Source organism: Hermetia illucens, chromosome 5, assembly GCF_905115235.1.
Source record: "Hermetia illucens chromosome 5, iHerIll2.2.curated.20191125, whole genome shotgun sequence".
Lineage (NCBI taxonomy): Eukaryota > Metazoa > Arthropoda > Insecta > Diptera > Stratiomyidae > Hermetia > Hermetia illucens.
Genome location: NC_051853.1, coordinates 59,130,584 through 59,149,744, shown reverse-complemented (window position 1 = coordinate 59,149,744; position 19,161 = coordinate 59,130,584). Strand labels below are relative to the sequence as shown.

Genomic DNA, 19,161 nt, shown 5'->3' with positions numbered 1-19,161 from the left:
TTACAGCAAAGAGCAAGCGAGTCCTTTACATACGGCTGTTTGTAAGGCAGAATGTGGGCTGACTCCACTTAATGTGAAGGATCCATCTTCCAAACCTCTGAATGGGGTGAGGCCGGACCAAGAGCGGATCGATGAATGGAAGTCGAAGGCCCAGTAAACACGTGATTTCTGATTTTTTTTCAGATTTTTCGGTTGGTTCATTTCTTAGTGAATTCCGTGCCAATAGCCTTAGCCGTTGCCGAATCGGATGTGACAGACAGACAGAGAGGCAAACAGACAGATAGACACCCAATCGTTTTTTAATATGGTTTAATATTATCTCTTATAAGAGAGATAGGATTGAATGCTCCAACAAGCACTTCATCAACTATTAGGACTAAGTCTCTCATTATTAGATGCCTCTATAGGGAAAGATATCCTAAGCGTTTCGGGTTTTACCATGGACAGCCCCCAATTGAAATTGCGTTCGATCATTAATTTTATGACAAAGAAGTGTAAGGCTCTCCACAAGGAGAATCTTTGATTGTCAATGAATCCGCAATCGGAGTTATTTGTTACTATTCTCGAGCTTTCTCATTAGCCCAACGGGAAATCTAAAGTTGTTCAATCGTGCAAAGGTGCGCTAAGAGTACAAAAAGGTATCATCGTGGGGAATGTCCAGGATCTAAGACAGTTATACCACACTCCGTCTGTCCAGCATATAAGGACACAAATCAGACGTTCCGTAATAAGACGGGGGTGATGGACAGATAGACAGACGGACAGATGGACAGACGGACAGACGGCGAAAGCGGTCCTCATCACCAAGCGCCGTAAAAGAAATTTTGCCCGTATCCAAATTGGGAATCAAATCATCACTTCTAAGCCTGCCATCAAATACTTGGGAGTGATGATAGACGGGAAGCTTAGCTGTAAGCAACACGTGCAGCATGCTTATGACAAAGCATCCACTGCAAGTGTGGCAAGGCTCATGCCGAACGTGGGAGGGCCGCGGCAGGATTCCAGGTTGCTTATAGCTAGGGTAGTGAGGTCGATTCTGCTCTCTGCAGCTCCAGTTTGGGGGAAGGCATTGCGGGCTACATTTAATGCTAACAAACTGAGTTCAGTCTACAGAAGAACAGCTCTAAGGGCGTGCTCGGCATTCAGGACTGTCTCAGAAGATGCAGCATTCGTCATCCCTGGAGTGATGCCTATTGATATCTTGGCAGATGAGATGATGAATATATACAATGCGAAGTCTATCTCTCCTTTATCGCAGACGAAGAACGCCGAAAGGGAAAGATCTCTAATAGATGACAAGAGTATTGGGAACGCTTGGGAAAGGTGGGTTAGAGTGGTTGGAGAGACCGCACGGTGAGATTAATTATCTTACCCAGTTTCTGACGGGCATGGAGGATATCGCTAGTACCTGTTCAGGTTTAAACTAGATACCTCACCCGATTATCCAAACTGCATTGGAGTCCCAGAGGATCCAGAGCATGTATTCTTCCACTGTCCAAGGTTTGTGGAGGAAAGGAAGAACCTAGAGGAGACTCCAGGAGAGGTACTTGTACCAGAAAATCTGGTGCGAAGAATGTTAGCATATCAGGAAGACTGGGATGCGATCAACTCCATGGTCGCATTTATCCAGAGCAAACTGCGAAAGGCAAAGGAGACAACAAAAGCGCCGGTACGTACGCCGTGTAGGGACGAAAGGGGATCAAGCTAAACTGAGCTGACTCCGCCCCGTGATGTAATACCGTGTGGTGGTTTCACGGGGCTTGGGGGGGGGGGATTCGGGGGTGGTTTTAGTGGGTAAGAATCCCACACGCTGGCCGTGACAGGCGGACAGACAAACAGACGGACAGACAGGCATTGAATCGATTTTAATGCGTCTATAAAATAATCTGCCTGGAATGTTGGTGTCTTGTGAAGCGGGGTTGTCAATCACCTCTTAATGAGGCATAAGGCGTCAGCTATGCTTACTCGTCATTGCGGTGTACTGAAATACGCTCCAGTTCCTTCCAGGACTTCGCGAGGTGCTTGTACTTCGTCCCTACTGTCCTACGCCATGTGCTCCTGGGGCGACTCATTCATCGGTCACCTTGGGATAGTGGAGGATTGTGGACTCAGCGACGGAATTTTCGCTCTCCTTAATGTATTACTTATTCTCTACCAGTTCCACGTTTTGATCAACTCGTCTAGGTGTAACAGGACCTTGTGCCGACGAAGCTCTTTGTTCGAAATGATATCGCACCAGCGTAATCCGACAACACGTCGCAGACAAGTGTTGACGAAGGGTGGTCACATTACATGTGCTACTCCCAAATAGAAAGACAGAAAGAACATTAGCATAGAAAAGTCTCAATTTGATCATGGTGTCGAGGTAACTGAATTTCCAAGGCAACAAAAGCGAGTCTAACGTTGTTCGTGTCATCGTCTGTAGAAAGCACGCTTCCTAGATATGCAAATTGATCAACGCCTTTGATGCTCTGCCTATTTTGTATAGTATAGGGTATAGTATAGGGAGAGTGCGATGACTAGTCAGACTTCATCTTGGTTTTGTTGCTGTTTATTTTTAGCTCGACTCCTGTGGTTATCTTCAGTCCGGATTTTGTACAGAACCAGACGGTCAGGTATTGCTCATAGATACGAAATCGTCCATCCTCTTGTAGGGAACCAAAAATTTCTCGGAGGATTCTGCTCTCAAACACGACTAAGAGTTTGTCATTTTTCTTGCTAACAACATAAGCCTGTGAGGAATACATGGGGACTGGTAAGATCATTGCCTAAGAGTAAGAGCTTATGGTGCGAACAGTTTTTGTAAGCTCAAATAGGCTCTGTTGGTTGCCAACAACCGTGAGCGGATTTCATTATCGTAGCTGTTATCGGTCTTGATTTTCGAAAATATCAACGGTCTCAAAGTTGTAATCTCCGATCGTTATTGTTCTTATTTGACTAGTGCTATTTGATGTTGTTGCCGATTTGGTTTTTGGAGCTGACGTTACCACCATATGTTTGGTTTTGACTTCGTTGATGGGCAGCCCAAGACCCTCGCGCCACCTGCTTCATCTGGGTGAAGGTGGATTGTACATCTCGGGCTATTCTTCCCATGATGTCAATATCGTCAGCATAGGCCAGTACTAGGGTGGACTTAAAGAGGATGGTGCCTCTCGCATTTACCTCAGCATCACCGATCACTTTTTCCAGGGCTAGGTTAAAAAGGATGCACGGTCCTTTAAAATGATGACAAAACTGAGACTTGCTTAGGAAAGTGATAATCGTCGTCTTCCATTTTGCACTCCACACAGCTATATTTGGCGAAAAAAATTGTGGATAATTTGTTTGCATGCATTATTTCATGCGTGGGGGTTTAAAATCCAAACTTTTCGCCAGATTTATTGTCATTCTGAGAAAAGTGTGTCTGACAGACGGACAGAAATTGAACTGATTTTAATAAGATTTCGTTTTGCACAAAATTTTAAAAAACACAATTTATATCAGCAATACTAGATGCAATGTGCTAAACCAACGGCGATAAACAATAATTACCCATTGACAGTCTACGATGCGTTGCATGTATTGTAGAGGTAATTGATCAAATTAATTGCAACTAATAATTAGGCTAATGTTGTCATCATGCTTCTGTGTGGATTTCTATTGTTATGTACAGTCATAGGGCCATTGCACTTGAGTGCATGATATTATATAAAGGCTAAAGTTTAGCGCTCAGTTGTGTAACCGAAAATGTTAATATCTAAATGTGTGCGAATTTGAACAGGGAGAGGCTGAAGTATTGTTTTGCCTCTAATGTATCTAGATAGACATTTGCCAGGATGTAGGCGGATTTATACTTATGCTAAATGAATATGCCTGTATAGTATACGTACTTTTTTTACCGATGTATTTAGTTTCTTTGGTTATGTGCGTACGTAGAGTTTTGTAATTAAAAGTGTAATTATGCATAACATTTTCCCAAAAATTGCATAATTTATTTTTAAGCTCCATCATATAATATATACGTGTTACATCGGCCAATTTGTATATAGTGTCTTTAAAATTTGTATAATTATATATAAATACGCATAAACATCCGTAAATTAGATGATTGCTATTAACTATGTTCCATGTGTGGTTAGGAATATTACGAAGCTAATTTCTAAAATATGTATAAATTAAATGTGCGTTTATATTCATGTGTTTATCGTATGAGGATGCTATTGAGGACATTATCCGTTTGATGAAATCGTGCAGTCAATGTTCTTCGTAAGTTACCATAGTTGATAATAGCGTAGACTGCACTGTATTCTTTATAAAGACCATATGTATGCATTTCCATTAAACGGAGGTGTAATATTCTAGAAAGGCACGTCCGTGAAAGGGTGACCCGTGTAGAATTTGATCCTGTGTAGCGCAATCTAGTGGTGAACTAGAGCACCCCGCACATTTTGTTCTGCTTAAGTATATTTGTAAAGCACTGCGGATTTTCTTGGTGTACTGGAAGAAGGAAAAAAAATCAGAAGATACATTTGCCCTTGCACTTCGTCCCCACGTACTCGAGGAAGAGACCCAAGTCTGCAATGCGACTCATCTGAAGTGGCTCTTGCCACGAACATTAAAAATAATCGTTGGTGCAACAATTCAATTGGATCAGGGCCTTGAAGTGTGTTAGAGCACTTCATTCAAGATTACACTATTCTATAGGAGGCAATGTGGTCAGCAACGCGCTTGCCTGAAATTATTACTCTAATGTGACTCAGATACTTATTCACAGCTGAGTCGACTGGTATTCCACGTCAAATCACGATTCCACTGTCACCAGTGAAATTTGAACCGCGACTTTCCTTATGACAGCGTTGTGCCCTAACCACTACGCAATCCGAACCGAAAGTTATGTGGTACCATCGGGAAACCGGGATGGCTGTCTGATGACTGACCGTTTTCCAGCCCCTGCACTCGCTGCCTTTTTAACAAATGTCAAAACTAAGACTTCAAAAAGTACTAATTGAGAACCTTCATGGCTATATTTGGTGGAAAATATTTTCCGCATAGAACGATGTATGTGTGGGCGTTCACAGTTTGCACCTCTCCACCGAATTTCGTGTCAATTGGTGCAATGGTTTCTCAGGGAAGTGCGTGTGACCGACAGACAGGCGGTAAATACAAAATACAAAAGCTTGGATTGATCCTAAAGCGAGGTAGGCTGACAGCTTTTGTATTCAAAAGACCTATCTGTCTTTTGAATACAAAAGGAAAATCCTTGAGCGGATAATCTATAATCGGCTATATTCAACCAGGCTAAAGACATAGTCTTTGAGGTAGCCAGGAAGACCTTCGACGAAGGGAAATACTGCGTGTTTATGACACTTGACATCGACTGAAGTTTGCCGAAAACAGGACGGAGTTGGTACTCTTTACAAAGTGGCAGAAACAGAAAGCCGTCGAAATTTATATCGGTGCACGTGTTATTTGCTCTAAACCATCGTTGAAATACCTGGGAGTAATATTCGACTCCAAATTGAGGTTTAAACCCCCCCATAAAGATTAATGGGCAGAAAGCGGCGACCACCAACTGAGCACTAGTAAGGATGCGATATGAGCATCGCCGATGAAAATTGTAAAAAATCGAAGACAGCTTCAATTTGCATATCGGCTAAGTGCAGTAGAGGCTACTGAAGCTACTGAAATTAATACCACGCAAAGCGGTAGCAGATCATTTAGGGTGAACAGTTAAGAAGCGAACAGTCCCGCGAAACAATATCAGAACGGTGGCCTCGCATGCATGTCCTAGATTCCAGATGCGTACCCATGACGGATTTGCTCCAGCAAAAACAAAAAAACAACAGACAAACGGGCAGATAGTAAACTGAGTTTATTAAGGGCTTGTTTTACGCAAAACCTTAATAAGAAAAAAACCATAAAAATAGTACATTTCCTGTGTGTTAGTATAATTCAATGAATTATCAGATTCAAAGTGGTGCAGATGCTGTCAACGTCTGAGAGGTACCCTCTATGGTGGTATTTTGTCTTCACTTGCCTTTGATCAAACCATTAGAAATTAGTTTGTCGGTATTCTATAATATCAGCCATGGTCAAGTCTTCCCAAATTCGACAATCATGATTTTTTTTGGGATAGGAAGTATGAGATCACATTGCATCTGGGAAAAAATCTAGTAATAAGTTCTTTTTCGCACCCTCGTAATGACGATGTGCTACTAAGCAGAGAATCCTGCCCGAAGGGCAAAACTAGATACTGACGAACATTTCTTCCAGCCATTAGCGGATTTGAATATATTTTTGACATCCAAAATCAAGATGTCGCCACACATAGCAGAGTTCACTCTATATCTTGCGGATTGTATTTAGGGTTGAGTTGGAATGCTAGAATCCACACTGTGGCTCGGACAGTCCATTGACAACAATGGGTATTAGCCTGGTGAAGGTGTGACGGTGAAGGAGGTGAATTTTTCTAAAATCTTTCTCATTTTATCTAGAAATCAGATCAGATGATATTAAGCTGAGTTTTTTGGATGTTTGTTGTATTTCAGAAGAGTACTTCTCATATTGCGTAAGGAAGATTCCTTCTTTGAGGAATACCTCCAACGACCTTTTTTGACCTGGTCCACTTTTCCTGCCATTCAGTAATAGTTTCATATTATGTGGACTGTCACCGACGGGCGGGAGATTCTCCTGTGAGTTGTTGTCCTTCTCTCGCCAGAATATCAATCGGGATCATTCCTGTTATCACGCAAACTGCTTCGTCAAATATGGTGTTATGCGATAGGCAGCTCCAATTTTTAAGGTTTTGTGTAAACACAAAACCTTATTAAAATCGGTTTACCGTCTGTCTGTCTGTCTGTCTGTCTGTCTGTCTGTCTGTCCGTCTGTCTGTCTGTCTGTCTGTCTGTCTGTCTGTCCGTCACACGCATTTTTCTCGGAAACGGTTACAGCGATTAACACCAAATTTAGTAGAAAGGTGGGAACTGTGAACGCTCACGCATACAGTGAGTTACATCCTCTTACGTCGAATTTAAGGGGGGGTCCCCATACATGCAAAAGGGGGGTGTAATTTTTTTTTTCATCAAATATAGTCATGTGGGGTATCAAATTAAAGGTCTCGGTCAGTACTTTTCAAAAACGGTCTTAGTTTTGACATTTGTTGGAAATGTGGGGAGTGCGGGGGTTGAAAGTGACCATTCCTTTACGGGGGCCATTCTCAGAAACTACCCAACCGAAAAATCTGAAAAAAATCGAGAGGCTGCCACTATATGGTGCCTGGGCTCCGAAATACCTTCCACACTGATATCTGCACAAATAAAGTTAATAATAGTATATTACTATAATTTTTAGTAATTCGCTGCAAAACCCCCCTTAAGTTCATGCTAGGACCACCAAATTTCGCAACAATATAGGGTGTAACATAGAGCATGATGTTACCAAGTTTGGTGCAAATCGCACTATTGCTAACAAAGTTATAAAAGGTCAAAGTTGTCGCTTCTTTGCAAATTAAAGGCTATAAATTCAATATCATCCGAAAGTGGATACTCTCACATAATATATATATTACGTGCTACGTACTAAGAAATACACAAAACCTTTCGTACCTGAAGCGTCCAGCTTCCGGTTTCCCGACTTGTTTTTCTACTTCCTTTATTTTCTAGTGCATATAGCAGAATCGCACTGACCATTCTTGAAATGATTTATATTTGGTGGCATTCTCGTGATCAGTGGTCCACATGTGATTTGAAATTCAGGCTCTGGTCGATCATTACGCCTAAAAACTTGAACGAAGGCTTGGAATGTATTGTTGGTGTCCCAATTTTGACCTTCCGTCTTGTGTGTTGCGAGCGATAGACCAGCATTTTCTAACCAGGACTTAATGTCCTAAACTGCTTCATTCGCATGAAGCTCGTCTTCTTTGAGGAGGTGAGCAACAACTGTCACATTTATGTCATCCGCGAAACCAATGGAAGCCACATTAGTAGGTACATCAATCGTCAATACTCCGCTAAGCATAATTATCCACAAGAGTGGGCTTAGGGTGGACGCAGCCTATCGATTGAAATGTTAGAAACGATACTCACAAGGTACTTCGGCCCGCCTAATTATTAGGAACTTAAGTATTTTGCCCCATCTCGCGGAATTGAAGTCGTTCTTCACATTAAGTGTTATCATTATTCAGCATTTAATCTTGTCAAGTGCGGCTTTAGCTATATTAGCCACCAGGTTAACTTCATCCTGTCTCTGTACCTATAAAATGTAGAGAGGCCGCCTTTGCTTTCGGCAATCGGAAGTAATTTGTTATAAATTATCCGTTCGGATAATTTGCCAGTATTATTGATTAGGCATATGGACCTGTAGGGTTAAGACTCATCCAAAGGTTTATTTGGGTCGGGAATAAGTATTAGTTTTTGCTTCTTCAACTATGTGGGCAATGCTCCTTCTTGATGACATGTGGTGAAAGCCTCGGTAAACATATTCGGCAGTATTCTACCTGCTGCCTTAAGAGCTTTGGCGGGGAAGCAATCCAAGTCAGATGCTTTTTTCTCGCACCTTCTAGGACTTCTTCCTTACTTAAAAAGTTTGGTGGCGCATAGCAACTATAGATGGTTGTATCACCCATTTTTGTTCTTGTGAAGCCACTTTTGAGGATCTTCGTTGTTTTTTTTTATGGTTGGATTTTTGCATGTCCATGTCCAGGAAAGAGGGAGTAAGTTGCTCCCCATTTGGTCCGGTTTTTGGTTTTTTGGTTTTTAAAATCATTTTTATTTTTAAGAAATAGGTAACAATAGTATGTAGATTGGAAAAATGAACAATAAAAAAACAATCTTTTAAAATAACAAAAATAACTTAAATCTAATGGCCACTGTGGGCTCTCAAAATTTTTGAATAACGATTTACAGACAGAGAAGAGAAACAGTAAGAAATGAAAATCTAATTTTACAATAAGTTGTCGGAAATGGTCAAAAACCCGACAGAATTCACTTGGCCTTAGTGGCAAATAAAGAAATATAAAAAGTAATAATAAATATTTGATCGCTTCAAAAGACACTTTTAACTTAAGTTATTGTTCTTAAAACTATCATAATTATAGATTTTATATTACACATTTTTTCTTTTTTTTTTTAAAATAACATCCATACAAAAAAAACAAAGAATAATAACGTATGTATTTATAAGTTACAACTGGAGACAAAATCAGCACCCGTTCAATGTATACATATTTACAAAGCCCCACCAAGAAACAAATGGCAGGACTGAGCACGGCCACCGCTAACAGGCATCCCGCAGCCACCAGTACCAAGATTTCTCTTTTTCATCCCGCTTAATGTCAATTGCTCTCGCTCTGGAGTATCTCCAGTCGAATCCCGGAGCCCCCACTGTCAAATTCGGGGGGTATTCTATCCTTTTGTCCGTGGCCCGCCTATGTATATGATACATAACCGGATCACCGGCAGAATCAAGAATTAGACCATTCCTGTCAAGATACACGAACGCTTCGGGAGGAATGAAGCCTGTCGTGAGAGTTTTCTCGAAATACCCATCATTTGGGTAGAACGGCTGCGAAACCCAAGGGTTCTCACCATGCGAAGCAGATCGCACTATATGATTCCGAATCAATCTGACGATAACTGTATCGATTCTTGGCACAGCAGCAGCTGCATACATCACTTCATTAGTTACATAGTGCTCATAGTTTGACGAAGCAGTCCTATTAAGCCCCGTGCAAGTACGCAGACATTTCCTTTCAAAGATCCTTATTTTCTCCATTTGGCTAGCACTCAAATTAAACCAGATAGCACACCCGTAGGTAAGCACCGGTCTAACCAAAGTAAGATAGCAAATAATCTTAACCTTCCGGCTAAGATGTGGAGCATAAAAGAGTCTTCGAAGAGACATGAATGCCTTGCGAGCGCTTTCTAGCGCGACTTTAACGTGCTCGTTAAATTGGAGACGCTCGTCAAGACGCACACCCAGGTATCTAACGCACTTCTTATGAGGAATGCGCTCTGAATTATCCTCGTTTGCGACAATGTGGAAATCTCTCCAATTCCTTTTCAAGTTCCTACTGGCATACGCCAAGGAATTTCGAAACAGAATCGTTTCACACTTTTGCGCATTGATTTTCATCCGCCAACTGTTCGTGAAGAACTTAATATCATTGAACATCTTCTGAAGTTCAACTTGCACCTCAGTTACCTTCTTGTGCGCCGTGTAGGCTATCAGATCGTCAGCAAAGGCAACCAACGACCTTTTAGGAGATTTATTAAAATCGAAAGAATTGAGCAATTCGCCGGCAAATACCGCAAAAAGTGTAGGCGCAGTCACTGTCCCTTGCTGTAATCCATTCAGAACATGAAATTCTCTGTTAGTAGTGAGATTTCCGTCCGTAATAACAAAGCACTTGCCATACAGCATACTACACATCATCGCTACGAGGTGACTGGGAAACTCATTCTTCAGGAGCCTGAAAATCAGTCCATCCAACCAGACGGTATCAAAGGCTTTCTCCATGTCTATAAGGCAAGCGCCTACGCACTCACCATTGTTAATCCGCCAGCAAATATCAGACGTTACCTTCGTTATTGCATGTATTGTCGAATGTCCAGATCGAAATCCGAATTGCGCGTTCGGCAATAATTCCTTCTTTTTGATATGCCCGTTCAAGGCTTTCAATACCAAAACCTCAAACACCTTGCTGATGTTAGGCAGCAAACTGATTGGGCGGTAGCTTTGAGGGCCATTTGGTCCGGTCCTGCATTAAGTTGATGCGGACTCAGGACCCCCTTCATTCTCAAAACGAATGTCCATGTTGCCATTTTCCCGCTCTTGTCCGCAGCCCAAACTCCACTGTGTAGATTTTTGTACATTCTAGGCAATGGCCACGTCGGTGGTCAAGTACCATATTGTGAGAGCGTCTTTCTCAACACTGGATATCTGCTGCTACCAACGAAGTGGGCGCTATGGATGTTCTTTATTTATTTATTTATTTGTCTGCAGAACAGACAATTGGGTCCACAATACTTTGTATGTCTGTCCGTCCGCCTTTCGACCTGTCAGTCTTTTTTCGTCGTCTGAAGGCGGTAAAGTTCAAAAGTTACCGTTGGTTTGTTCCAAAGGGTTATGTGAGATTTTTACTCACTAAAATTGCTATTCGGCATTATGTCGTGGGTCAGGATCTAACAATTGCGGCGAATCTTCGGCAGTTAAAAACAACATGCTTGGCATCCTCCACAATCATGTCGAATGTCGGGCAATATGGGAAGCAGTTACGCCCGAAGTGATAAAGGTATGAACGATATTGTTCGTGCCCGCTTAGGATGTAGGTTAGGTAAGTAGGTTAGGTAACTTCACCGAGCCTGCGTTTGATCCATTTTGAGACATCTGGGATAATTCTGTGGGTCTAGTGTCTTCACTTCGTGCTAATTGCCAACGATGGGTTCATTGCTCGCGAATTACATTCGTTGTGTCATAAAGGCGCCGACCCTGGTTCGTCAAGATGTCGAATGGGACTATGCCTGCTACCATACATGCTGCTTCTTCTTATGTTGTATGGTATGGTTAGCGGACGCGATTCGTAATAATTTCAATCGATAAGGGACTGCGATTTTGTTCCTATATGCTTTTTGCTCCAAGACCGAGGTCCAGACAGGAGCTGCATAAAGAAAGTTGGAGCTGGCAATTCTCGAGATAGAAGCCGACTTCTTTGTATTGCGCCACCTACATTCAGTGAAATTTTTGCCAATAATATAGCAACTCTGGAAGCCTTTGTTACTAAATTCTCAAAATGTAGCTTGAAGTTTAATTTTAAAATTCAAAAAATCCTAGGTATTTAAACATTTTATACCGATATGTAGTCAAATAAAGTGTGTGTTCGCTAATTCTGATTTTTATTGATGTTTGTTTTTTTCGTTTGGTGATAAGAACTACCTCGGTTTTATACTCTGCGAGCGCTATACCAGCGTCTTCTAGCCAAGATCTGATTTAAAAAAATTCCTTGTTTCTGAAGATCTCGATTTCGTTCTTGCGCCTCCGATGTCGTCTGGGAAACTAATAACGCTCACGTTTTTGGGGCACTGCTACTTCAAAATTCGGTTATACATTGTTATCCTCAGGCTGAGGGCCGATCTTTGTTGAGTTTAAGGGGGAGGGGATGGGTTCATACATACAAACGAAGTTTAATTTTTCCATCAAATGAAAGGTCTCGATTAGTACCTTTCAAACCTGTTTTGACATTTGGCGCAGAAGGGAAGAGTACGCAGGCTGGAAAGTGATAATTTCTTTAACGGGTCCATTCTCCGAAGGTACTCAACCGAAAAACTTTGAAAAAAAAAACACGAAGCTGCCACAATACGGTGCCCGGATGCCGAAATACCCTTTATACCGATATCCGGTCAAATAAAGTTAATAATAGTATATGACTATAATTTGTAGCAATTTACTGCTAAGCCCCCTTAAGTTCATCCTAGATTCACAAATGATAGTATGCACTAGTATACGCTGTAACAGAAAGCATCCTACCAATTTTGGTTACTAATATAGGTCAGCATTGTCGCTTCTGTGCAAATTTGAATAGTTTGGCATAATATATGCATATAATGTGGCTGGGTAGAAAGGGGGCAAATTTCCATTCCTATATTTTATATAAAAAGGATATAAATATGGTAATACATGGAATAAAATCAACTCACCTGATTTTCGGAAATCTGTATTGAAATATTGTGAAAGTTGTTTTATCTTCATCATTTAATTGTTCAATGTGCGTCGTCCTCATTTCCTCTATGTCGCCCATGGTTCAGCTGAAATTAAAAGAATATTTTTCATAGATTAAAGAATTTAATTAGGTGGTGAGATTTGAGTAGTTTCTTAATATTAAATGGGAAATATATGGTATTTTGGTGAACTTCTAAGTACCTCATGTGATATCATGGTTTCCTTATTATCACGCTTAAGGGATGAAAAGGAAAAGACTCTTCCGCATTACGTTTTATCAATACATATCCTTTTTCTGATTCTTTTAAAGGGCTATTTACTGAGCAGGTTACGATATAGACTGAGATGATATAAAAAATGGTTATAAACTCTTCTATTTTGGTAGCCCACACAATCAAATCGGTGTTGGCGTTGCCATCTCTGAGGGTTCTCTTGATGCTATTAAAAAAGTCAAACGATCGAATGATGAAGCTCACCATTATATCACTAATCACTTTTTCACCGTGATCCCGCGGGTAAACGTTACAAATATCTTTACGATAAACTGAACACTCGGGATGGCGAGAGAGATCTCTATCGACTTGACTTGTCAAAAGTCGACACTAACACTCTGTTGCGTTAATGGCAAGAACGATACTTTGCTATCGGCCGACAAGCCATTACGGATTCAAATGGATTTCAAATGAAGAATTTGTTCAGTCTCCACTTCCACAAGCATTTACATTTGCATTCTGACATTTGGAGCCATTCCACTTGTCAGTGCCACTGGTGCTCAAAGGTGGCGGTGAGTAAGACGGAGCGGTAACCCTGCCGGCCGAACCAAACCAAGTGGCCGAGGAGAACCTCCATGGTGGTGGCACCATGAGACGCTGTATCACATTGGTTTGCCGGTCATGAAGCAGTGATTGTGGCCATAAAATCAATCCGTGTCTTAAGAAGACCCTGCGATTTAGCCTCCAAGACAGGTACTATCTGAAGTCGAGGAAGCAATAAAACGAATGAAATCGGCAAAAGCAATATGACCCAACGACATTGCATCTGAGCTCTAGGAAGCGAAGAGCTGGAACGCAACATTGTGGCTCAGTGATCAATCGGGTTATTGAGGAACCGTCTGACTCGCAGGAAAGCGTCACCGTTCCAATATAGGGAGAGAAAGGCAGTCCAGCAAAATGTTTAAATTACCGTCCATTTCGGTTGTTGTTTCACCATGAAGATGTTGGAACGCATTTTTGACAACTGTATTCGTGAAATTGTTCAAATAACCGTGACTCAAGCCGCGTTTTTCAAAAACTGCGGAACTGCTGACGCAATATGCGCTGCGTGGTTACTCATGGATAAACACTTTGAGAGGCATGGTCCTCTTTACATTGCATTTATGGATCTCGTGCGCTGGATTCAATTGCTCTACCACGATCCGAAAATTAAAGTTCGAAGTGTAGCGGGTGTATCAAAACCGTTTCGTGTCTCTCACCACTCCTCTTTGTTCTTGTTATGGATACCGTCGCACGGGACGTCCAACGTCCAGCGTCCTATACACTGCTTTATGCAGGTGATGTTCTCCTAGCATCTAATAGCAAAAATGATCTCGAGCAACTTGTCCAAAAATTGAATGATCCTCTTATGCAACACGGTCTCAGATTGAATCTGAATCAAATTGAATTTTTGACGACAGATCCCCATGAATCAGGCACAATCACTGTCAGCATCAGTGACCTGTCCAAAACTGAGTGATATAAATATATCGGGTCAACGCTATCAGCCAATGGAGAACTGCGTTATGAAATTGCTTCACGCATTAACGCAACCTGAATGAAGTGGCGTTCCACAACTGGTGTTTTTTTCAATCGACGTATCAACGAACGTCTCAAATCTCGTGTTAACGATAATTAACTTACCAAGATTGGTCTGAACATCGAAGTCGATGGTAAATGACCAAAAGACCGTCCGAAACAACGGTGGCCTGATACGCTGGATGGGGATTTAAAAGCTTCGAGATTGCATCCAGATCAGGCATTTGATAGAGCCAAACCTCTTTAGAGAAATCTGCTCTCTCAGACGGCAAAAAACCCATCCGATTTAAACTTTCCCGGTCACCAATAATTTCCGTGCAGCGTCCGCTAGTAATCGCAATGTGGCGATATGAGTATAGCCATAGGTTTTCCGCGAACTCACAATGGACTTGTCGAGAAGTTGACTTGATTTCTCGCACTCTATTGTTTGATAGTAGGTTGATTGCAATACGATTAGGTGTCACTTGGGTCGCCTGTGACACCGTTGGGGCAGCAAATTTCGACTTGGCCTTGGGATTTTGTTCCTCCTGGTGCGATTTGTTGTAGAACACTCTAATGACTCTCACCATATTTTTTATGGCTTGGCGCACGTTGTGCTTTTCCTTGATGAACTGGGACAGCTCAACTATCTTTGCACCAAACTGTGTGAAGGGTAATTCCCCTGGATCAGGGCTCTGCCCTCCATGAGTCTTAACCGCATTCATCATCATCATCAACGGCGCAACAAACGGTATCCAGTCTAGGCCTGCCTTAACAAGGAACTCCAGACATCCCGGTTTTGCGCCGAGGTCCCCAATTCGATATCCCTAAAAGCTCTCTGGCGTCCTGGCCTACACCATCGCTCCATCTTAGGCAGGGTCTGCCTCGTTTTCTTTTTCTACCATAGATATTGCCCTTATAGACTTTCCGGGTGGGATCATTCTCATCCATACGGATTAAGTGACCCGCCCACCGTAACCTATTGAGCCGGATTTTATCCACAACCGGACGGTCATGGTATCGCTCATAGATTTCGTAATTGTGTAGGCTACCGAATCGTTCATCCTTATGGAGGGGACCAAAAGTTCTTCTGAGGATTCTTCTCTCGAACGCGGCCAAGAGTTCTTGCTAAGAACCCAAGTTTCCGAGGAATACATGAGGACTGGCAAGATCATAGTCTTGTACAGTAAGAGCTTTGACCCTATGGTGCGACGTTTCAAGCGGAACAGTTTTTGTAAGCTGAAATAGGCTCTGTTGGCTGACAGCAACCGTGCGCCGATTTCATCATTGTAGCTGTTACCGTAACCGGATTACTACTATTAAATTGTCCTTCACATTTGGCATCCATTGCCCCTCCCCCCCCACCCCCGACCTTCTTCTCTATGGGTTTTTTTCCTGGTCCTGCTGATCTTTCTTCGATTTTGTTACTGGTGTTCCCAGTATAGTGGTATTTCGCTCGAAAACCTCCTTTTTCAAATCTAAAACACTTGTAGCATTAGACGCCACGGTGGCTAAGTTGTCCACCACTGAGGCACTGCGGTCGAGGGATATCGACGACCGAGAGCCCGCTTGGGTTCCGAGCCCCTGCACCGGAAGTTTCTTCCTTCTCACGTCTTCCATGGTGGTTTTATGTTCTGGGTATCCTTTCCATAGCCATTTTGATCCACGCACCAGAGGTGAGCAAGCACTAGTTCATACACACTCAGAAAAGAAAAGTGCATTAACACATATTTACACGTCAATAGGTATGCCCCAATCCTCCAACTGCGGTCGTGCCTGATGGGAGATCTGGCTACTCTTCACAAGACTGCCCGTCTGCCCATCGCACGCATTTTTCTCGGTGAAGGTTGAAGGTCGTCGCGGAAGGGTGAAGGTGGCATTTGTTGCGGGGAGTGCGGGGAGTTCAAAATGATAATTTCTTTAACGGACCTATTCTCAGAAACTACTTGACCGAAAAATTTGAAAGAAATCAGGAGTCAGCCACTATATAGTCCTTGGCTCTGAAATAGCCTCCATACTGATATCTATTCAAATAAAGTTAATAATAGTATATTATTATAATTTTTAGTAATTTGCTTGTCTATTGGCTTTTACACGTTGCGTTCCTGATTTTTTTGCTTGGATATTTATTCAAAACTTCACAGGCCTTAAGTATGGGTTTAACTAAAGTTTTGAAGGCAACATGTGAAGTAGAAAATGATAGCATTTTGTCCTTTTTCCATGAAGTTGGTTAGCATAGATGTTCAAAAATCGATCAGTTCCTCAAATAACTGCATTCAAAATGGCAATATCTTTCCGTGACCTGATATGCCTTCTCCTTGCCTAATAGAATTTTCCGTTCCTTTGAAGTACCAATCACTCCTGTGTGTATCTTAACCTTATTAGCTAAAAATACTCTTTACCTTTAATCGACTCTCTAAACACATGTCTGATAATTATTGTACACTACACTCGGCTAAACTACAGACACCGCTCAAGTGAAACAAATTAGGATTCATCTTATCCCTAAAGTACACAAAACTTTTCCGTCCCAGCTAGTGAAGAGCCGAAGCCGGTTGGTTCCGTGTGCAAGCATCCTGTTGGATATATCTCCCACAAGAGGATGATAACACATCTAGCTTTTAGCCCACTTAACCGTATAGTGAATCAGAGCGAATAAGGTGTCTATTAAGTCTTTTGAGGTTTATAAAATCCACCGGCAACATGCCGGGAAAAGGGAGACATCGAACGGACGCGCGGAATGAAAACAAGGCGAATATATGAAGGGGGCAGACTTCCACCCCCCGAAAACTCGAACGAAAACAAAAACAAATTCAAAGAAATCGCTTCGACATTAAGGACTTTGTTTCTGCTCAATTTCCGTGCTTTTGAGCAATCATCTCCTGACTTCGACACAATATTGGCAGGCGGCCGTTAGCTGCTTTATCGATTTCCAAATGAATAATAATGAACTGATTGATTAGGTGGGTTAATAATGTTCAGTTAGTGTACGAGTGATATGAGACCGTGTCCTCTTCACCAAGTCACAAAAGGGTCCTTTATGCTGCGGCGTTCACAAGAGGATTAGTACACTTGAGCGTCGGGTTTGCTAGTTCTTTTCCGAAATGATTTTCACAGTTTTGTAAGCAAGACATTGAGTCCCATTAAGGGAGTCACAGGCTCTATTGAATTGTAATAAATGTTTTCCGAGAGTGTTTATTCTGGGAAATTATAATTAGGGCGGGATTCAGTGGAGATTTGGGTTTGTGCTGACAAATCATGGGAAACAGTTTGAGTGTACTTAGGGGGTCTGTCCTTCATCTTCAGGCTAAACGGTTCCTTGGAAAGGATGCATGAGTTATTTAAAAAATTGACGTACTTTTCTTTGACTTTTCTTCAAATACACCACGATTTGAGCTTACTACCGCGTTCAAGCCACCGAGCCGATAATTTCAGCACCACACTAAAGATTAACTGCATCTACTGGAGGTTCCTAGTTCAGACTAATAGGTTTCCTATCTGTGGAAATGCTCAAGCTCAACGAAGCCGCTTATCGTGCCCATTGTTTATCAGGTACGGATTGCAAAAGCAATCTGTTCGTCATATTGTCGAACATGAGCCTGCTTGAAATTATTCCGTAAAATTAGCCCAAAGAACATTCACTTCCTCGAAATTGCAAAGATAATTGCTTATCTCGGGGAAGGAAGAGATGTCCGACTATCTGCTACGGGATTTTTCGCCGATAACGATTTCGGCAGGGGATTTTGAAATGTTGGCGGTGAAGTACGAAGAAATTTCGATTGTTTTATGAATGGAAAATAATGCTATAATTATAATTACAAGTGTTTCGTGAAAAGAAAGTGTTATTAAAAAATGATGGTCGCATTTTTATGTATTGTTGTTCTAGATAGCGTATTACTCACGTAAGGGTTTTTTCGGATAGAAGTATTTTTCCAGTTCTGGTTTGAAGTTTGGTATTTTTGGTACACATAGCATGAATTAGTGAGGTTCCTCTATTTCATGCCCGATGAAAACTCGTGCCGTCACAGTTATGGACCCTCACAGTGAAGCTTCCGTGATATCATTAGTTCTGCTCTCGAAAGGAGGGGAAACTCTGTTGGAAAATCGCACCAGAAATGGGATGTATTTTGTCATGATGATAAATATTGATTTTTCTGCGCCACTCTCAAAGAGGGAGGGTGTAAAGAGGGCTTGTAAGAGGAAGGAGACTACTCCTTAAAAAGTTACGCCCCCCCCCCCCCGAAAAGGAATTATTTTCTTATCATTAATAAACTCATTGGTAGGGCAATCGCGATGTGCAAGGGCGTTACGTGCCATCGCTCGTACTTACCTGAAATGCGCTTCAGCTTCCTAGGACTTCCCGATAAGCCTCCACTCCTCCTCCACTTTTCTGCGCCAAGTACTTTTGGGGCGACCTACTCATCGACTCTCTTAGGTGTGTGGATTTCACTGCGTGGTGTAGCCAGCAACACACTTTTCGTCCCTCCTTAATATGCGATCTATTCACTACCAGCTCTGACTTTCGATCACAGAGCGTAGAGGCTGTGCTTCGACGAAATTCGTTCGAGAGAGTATCAGGCCGGCGTGCTCAAATGATACGACGCAGGCAGGTGTTGACGAAGTCTTGGCGCCTTCGAGTGACAGTGAGGTAACTATCCATGTGCTATATAGCAAAACAGAACAAACAGTAACACAGAAC

General features: G+C 42.1%; 1 protein-coding gene across 1 annotated transcript in view; it reads right to left on the bottom strand.

The window, feature by feature from the left end:
• The window catches only part of LOC119657485 (proton channel OtopLc-like), a 28,599-nt gene extending 10,661 nt beyond the window's left edge, over positions 1-17,938 (bottom strand). Inside the window, exons 1-2 of the mRNA XM_038064407.1 lie at positions 17,821-17,938; positions 12,672-12,779 (exon numbers count right to left, since the gene is read on the bottom strand). Coding sequence (XP_037920335.1) covers positions 12,672-12,772 — 101 coding nt within the window. The 5' untranslated portion in view covers positions 12,773-12,779; positions 17,821-17,938. The remainder of the gene's footprint in view (positions 1-12,671; positions 12,780-17,820) is intronic.
• Positions 17,939-19,161: the final 1,223 nt, after the last annotated feature.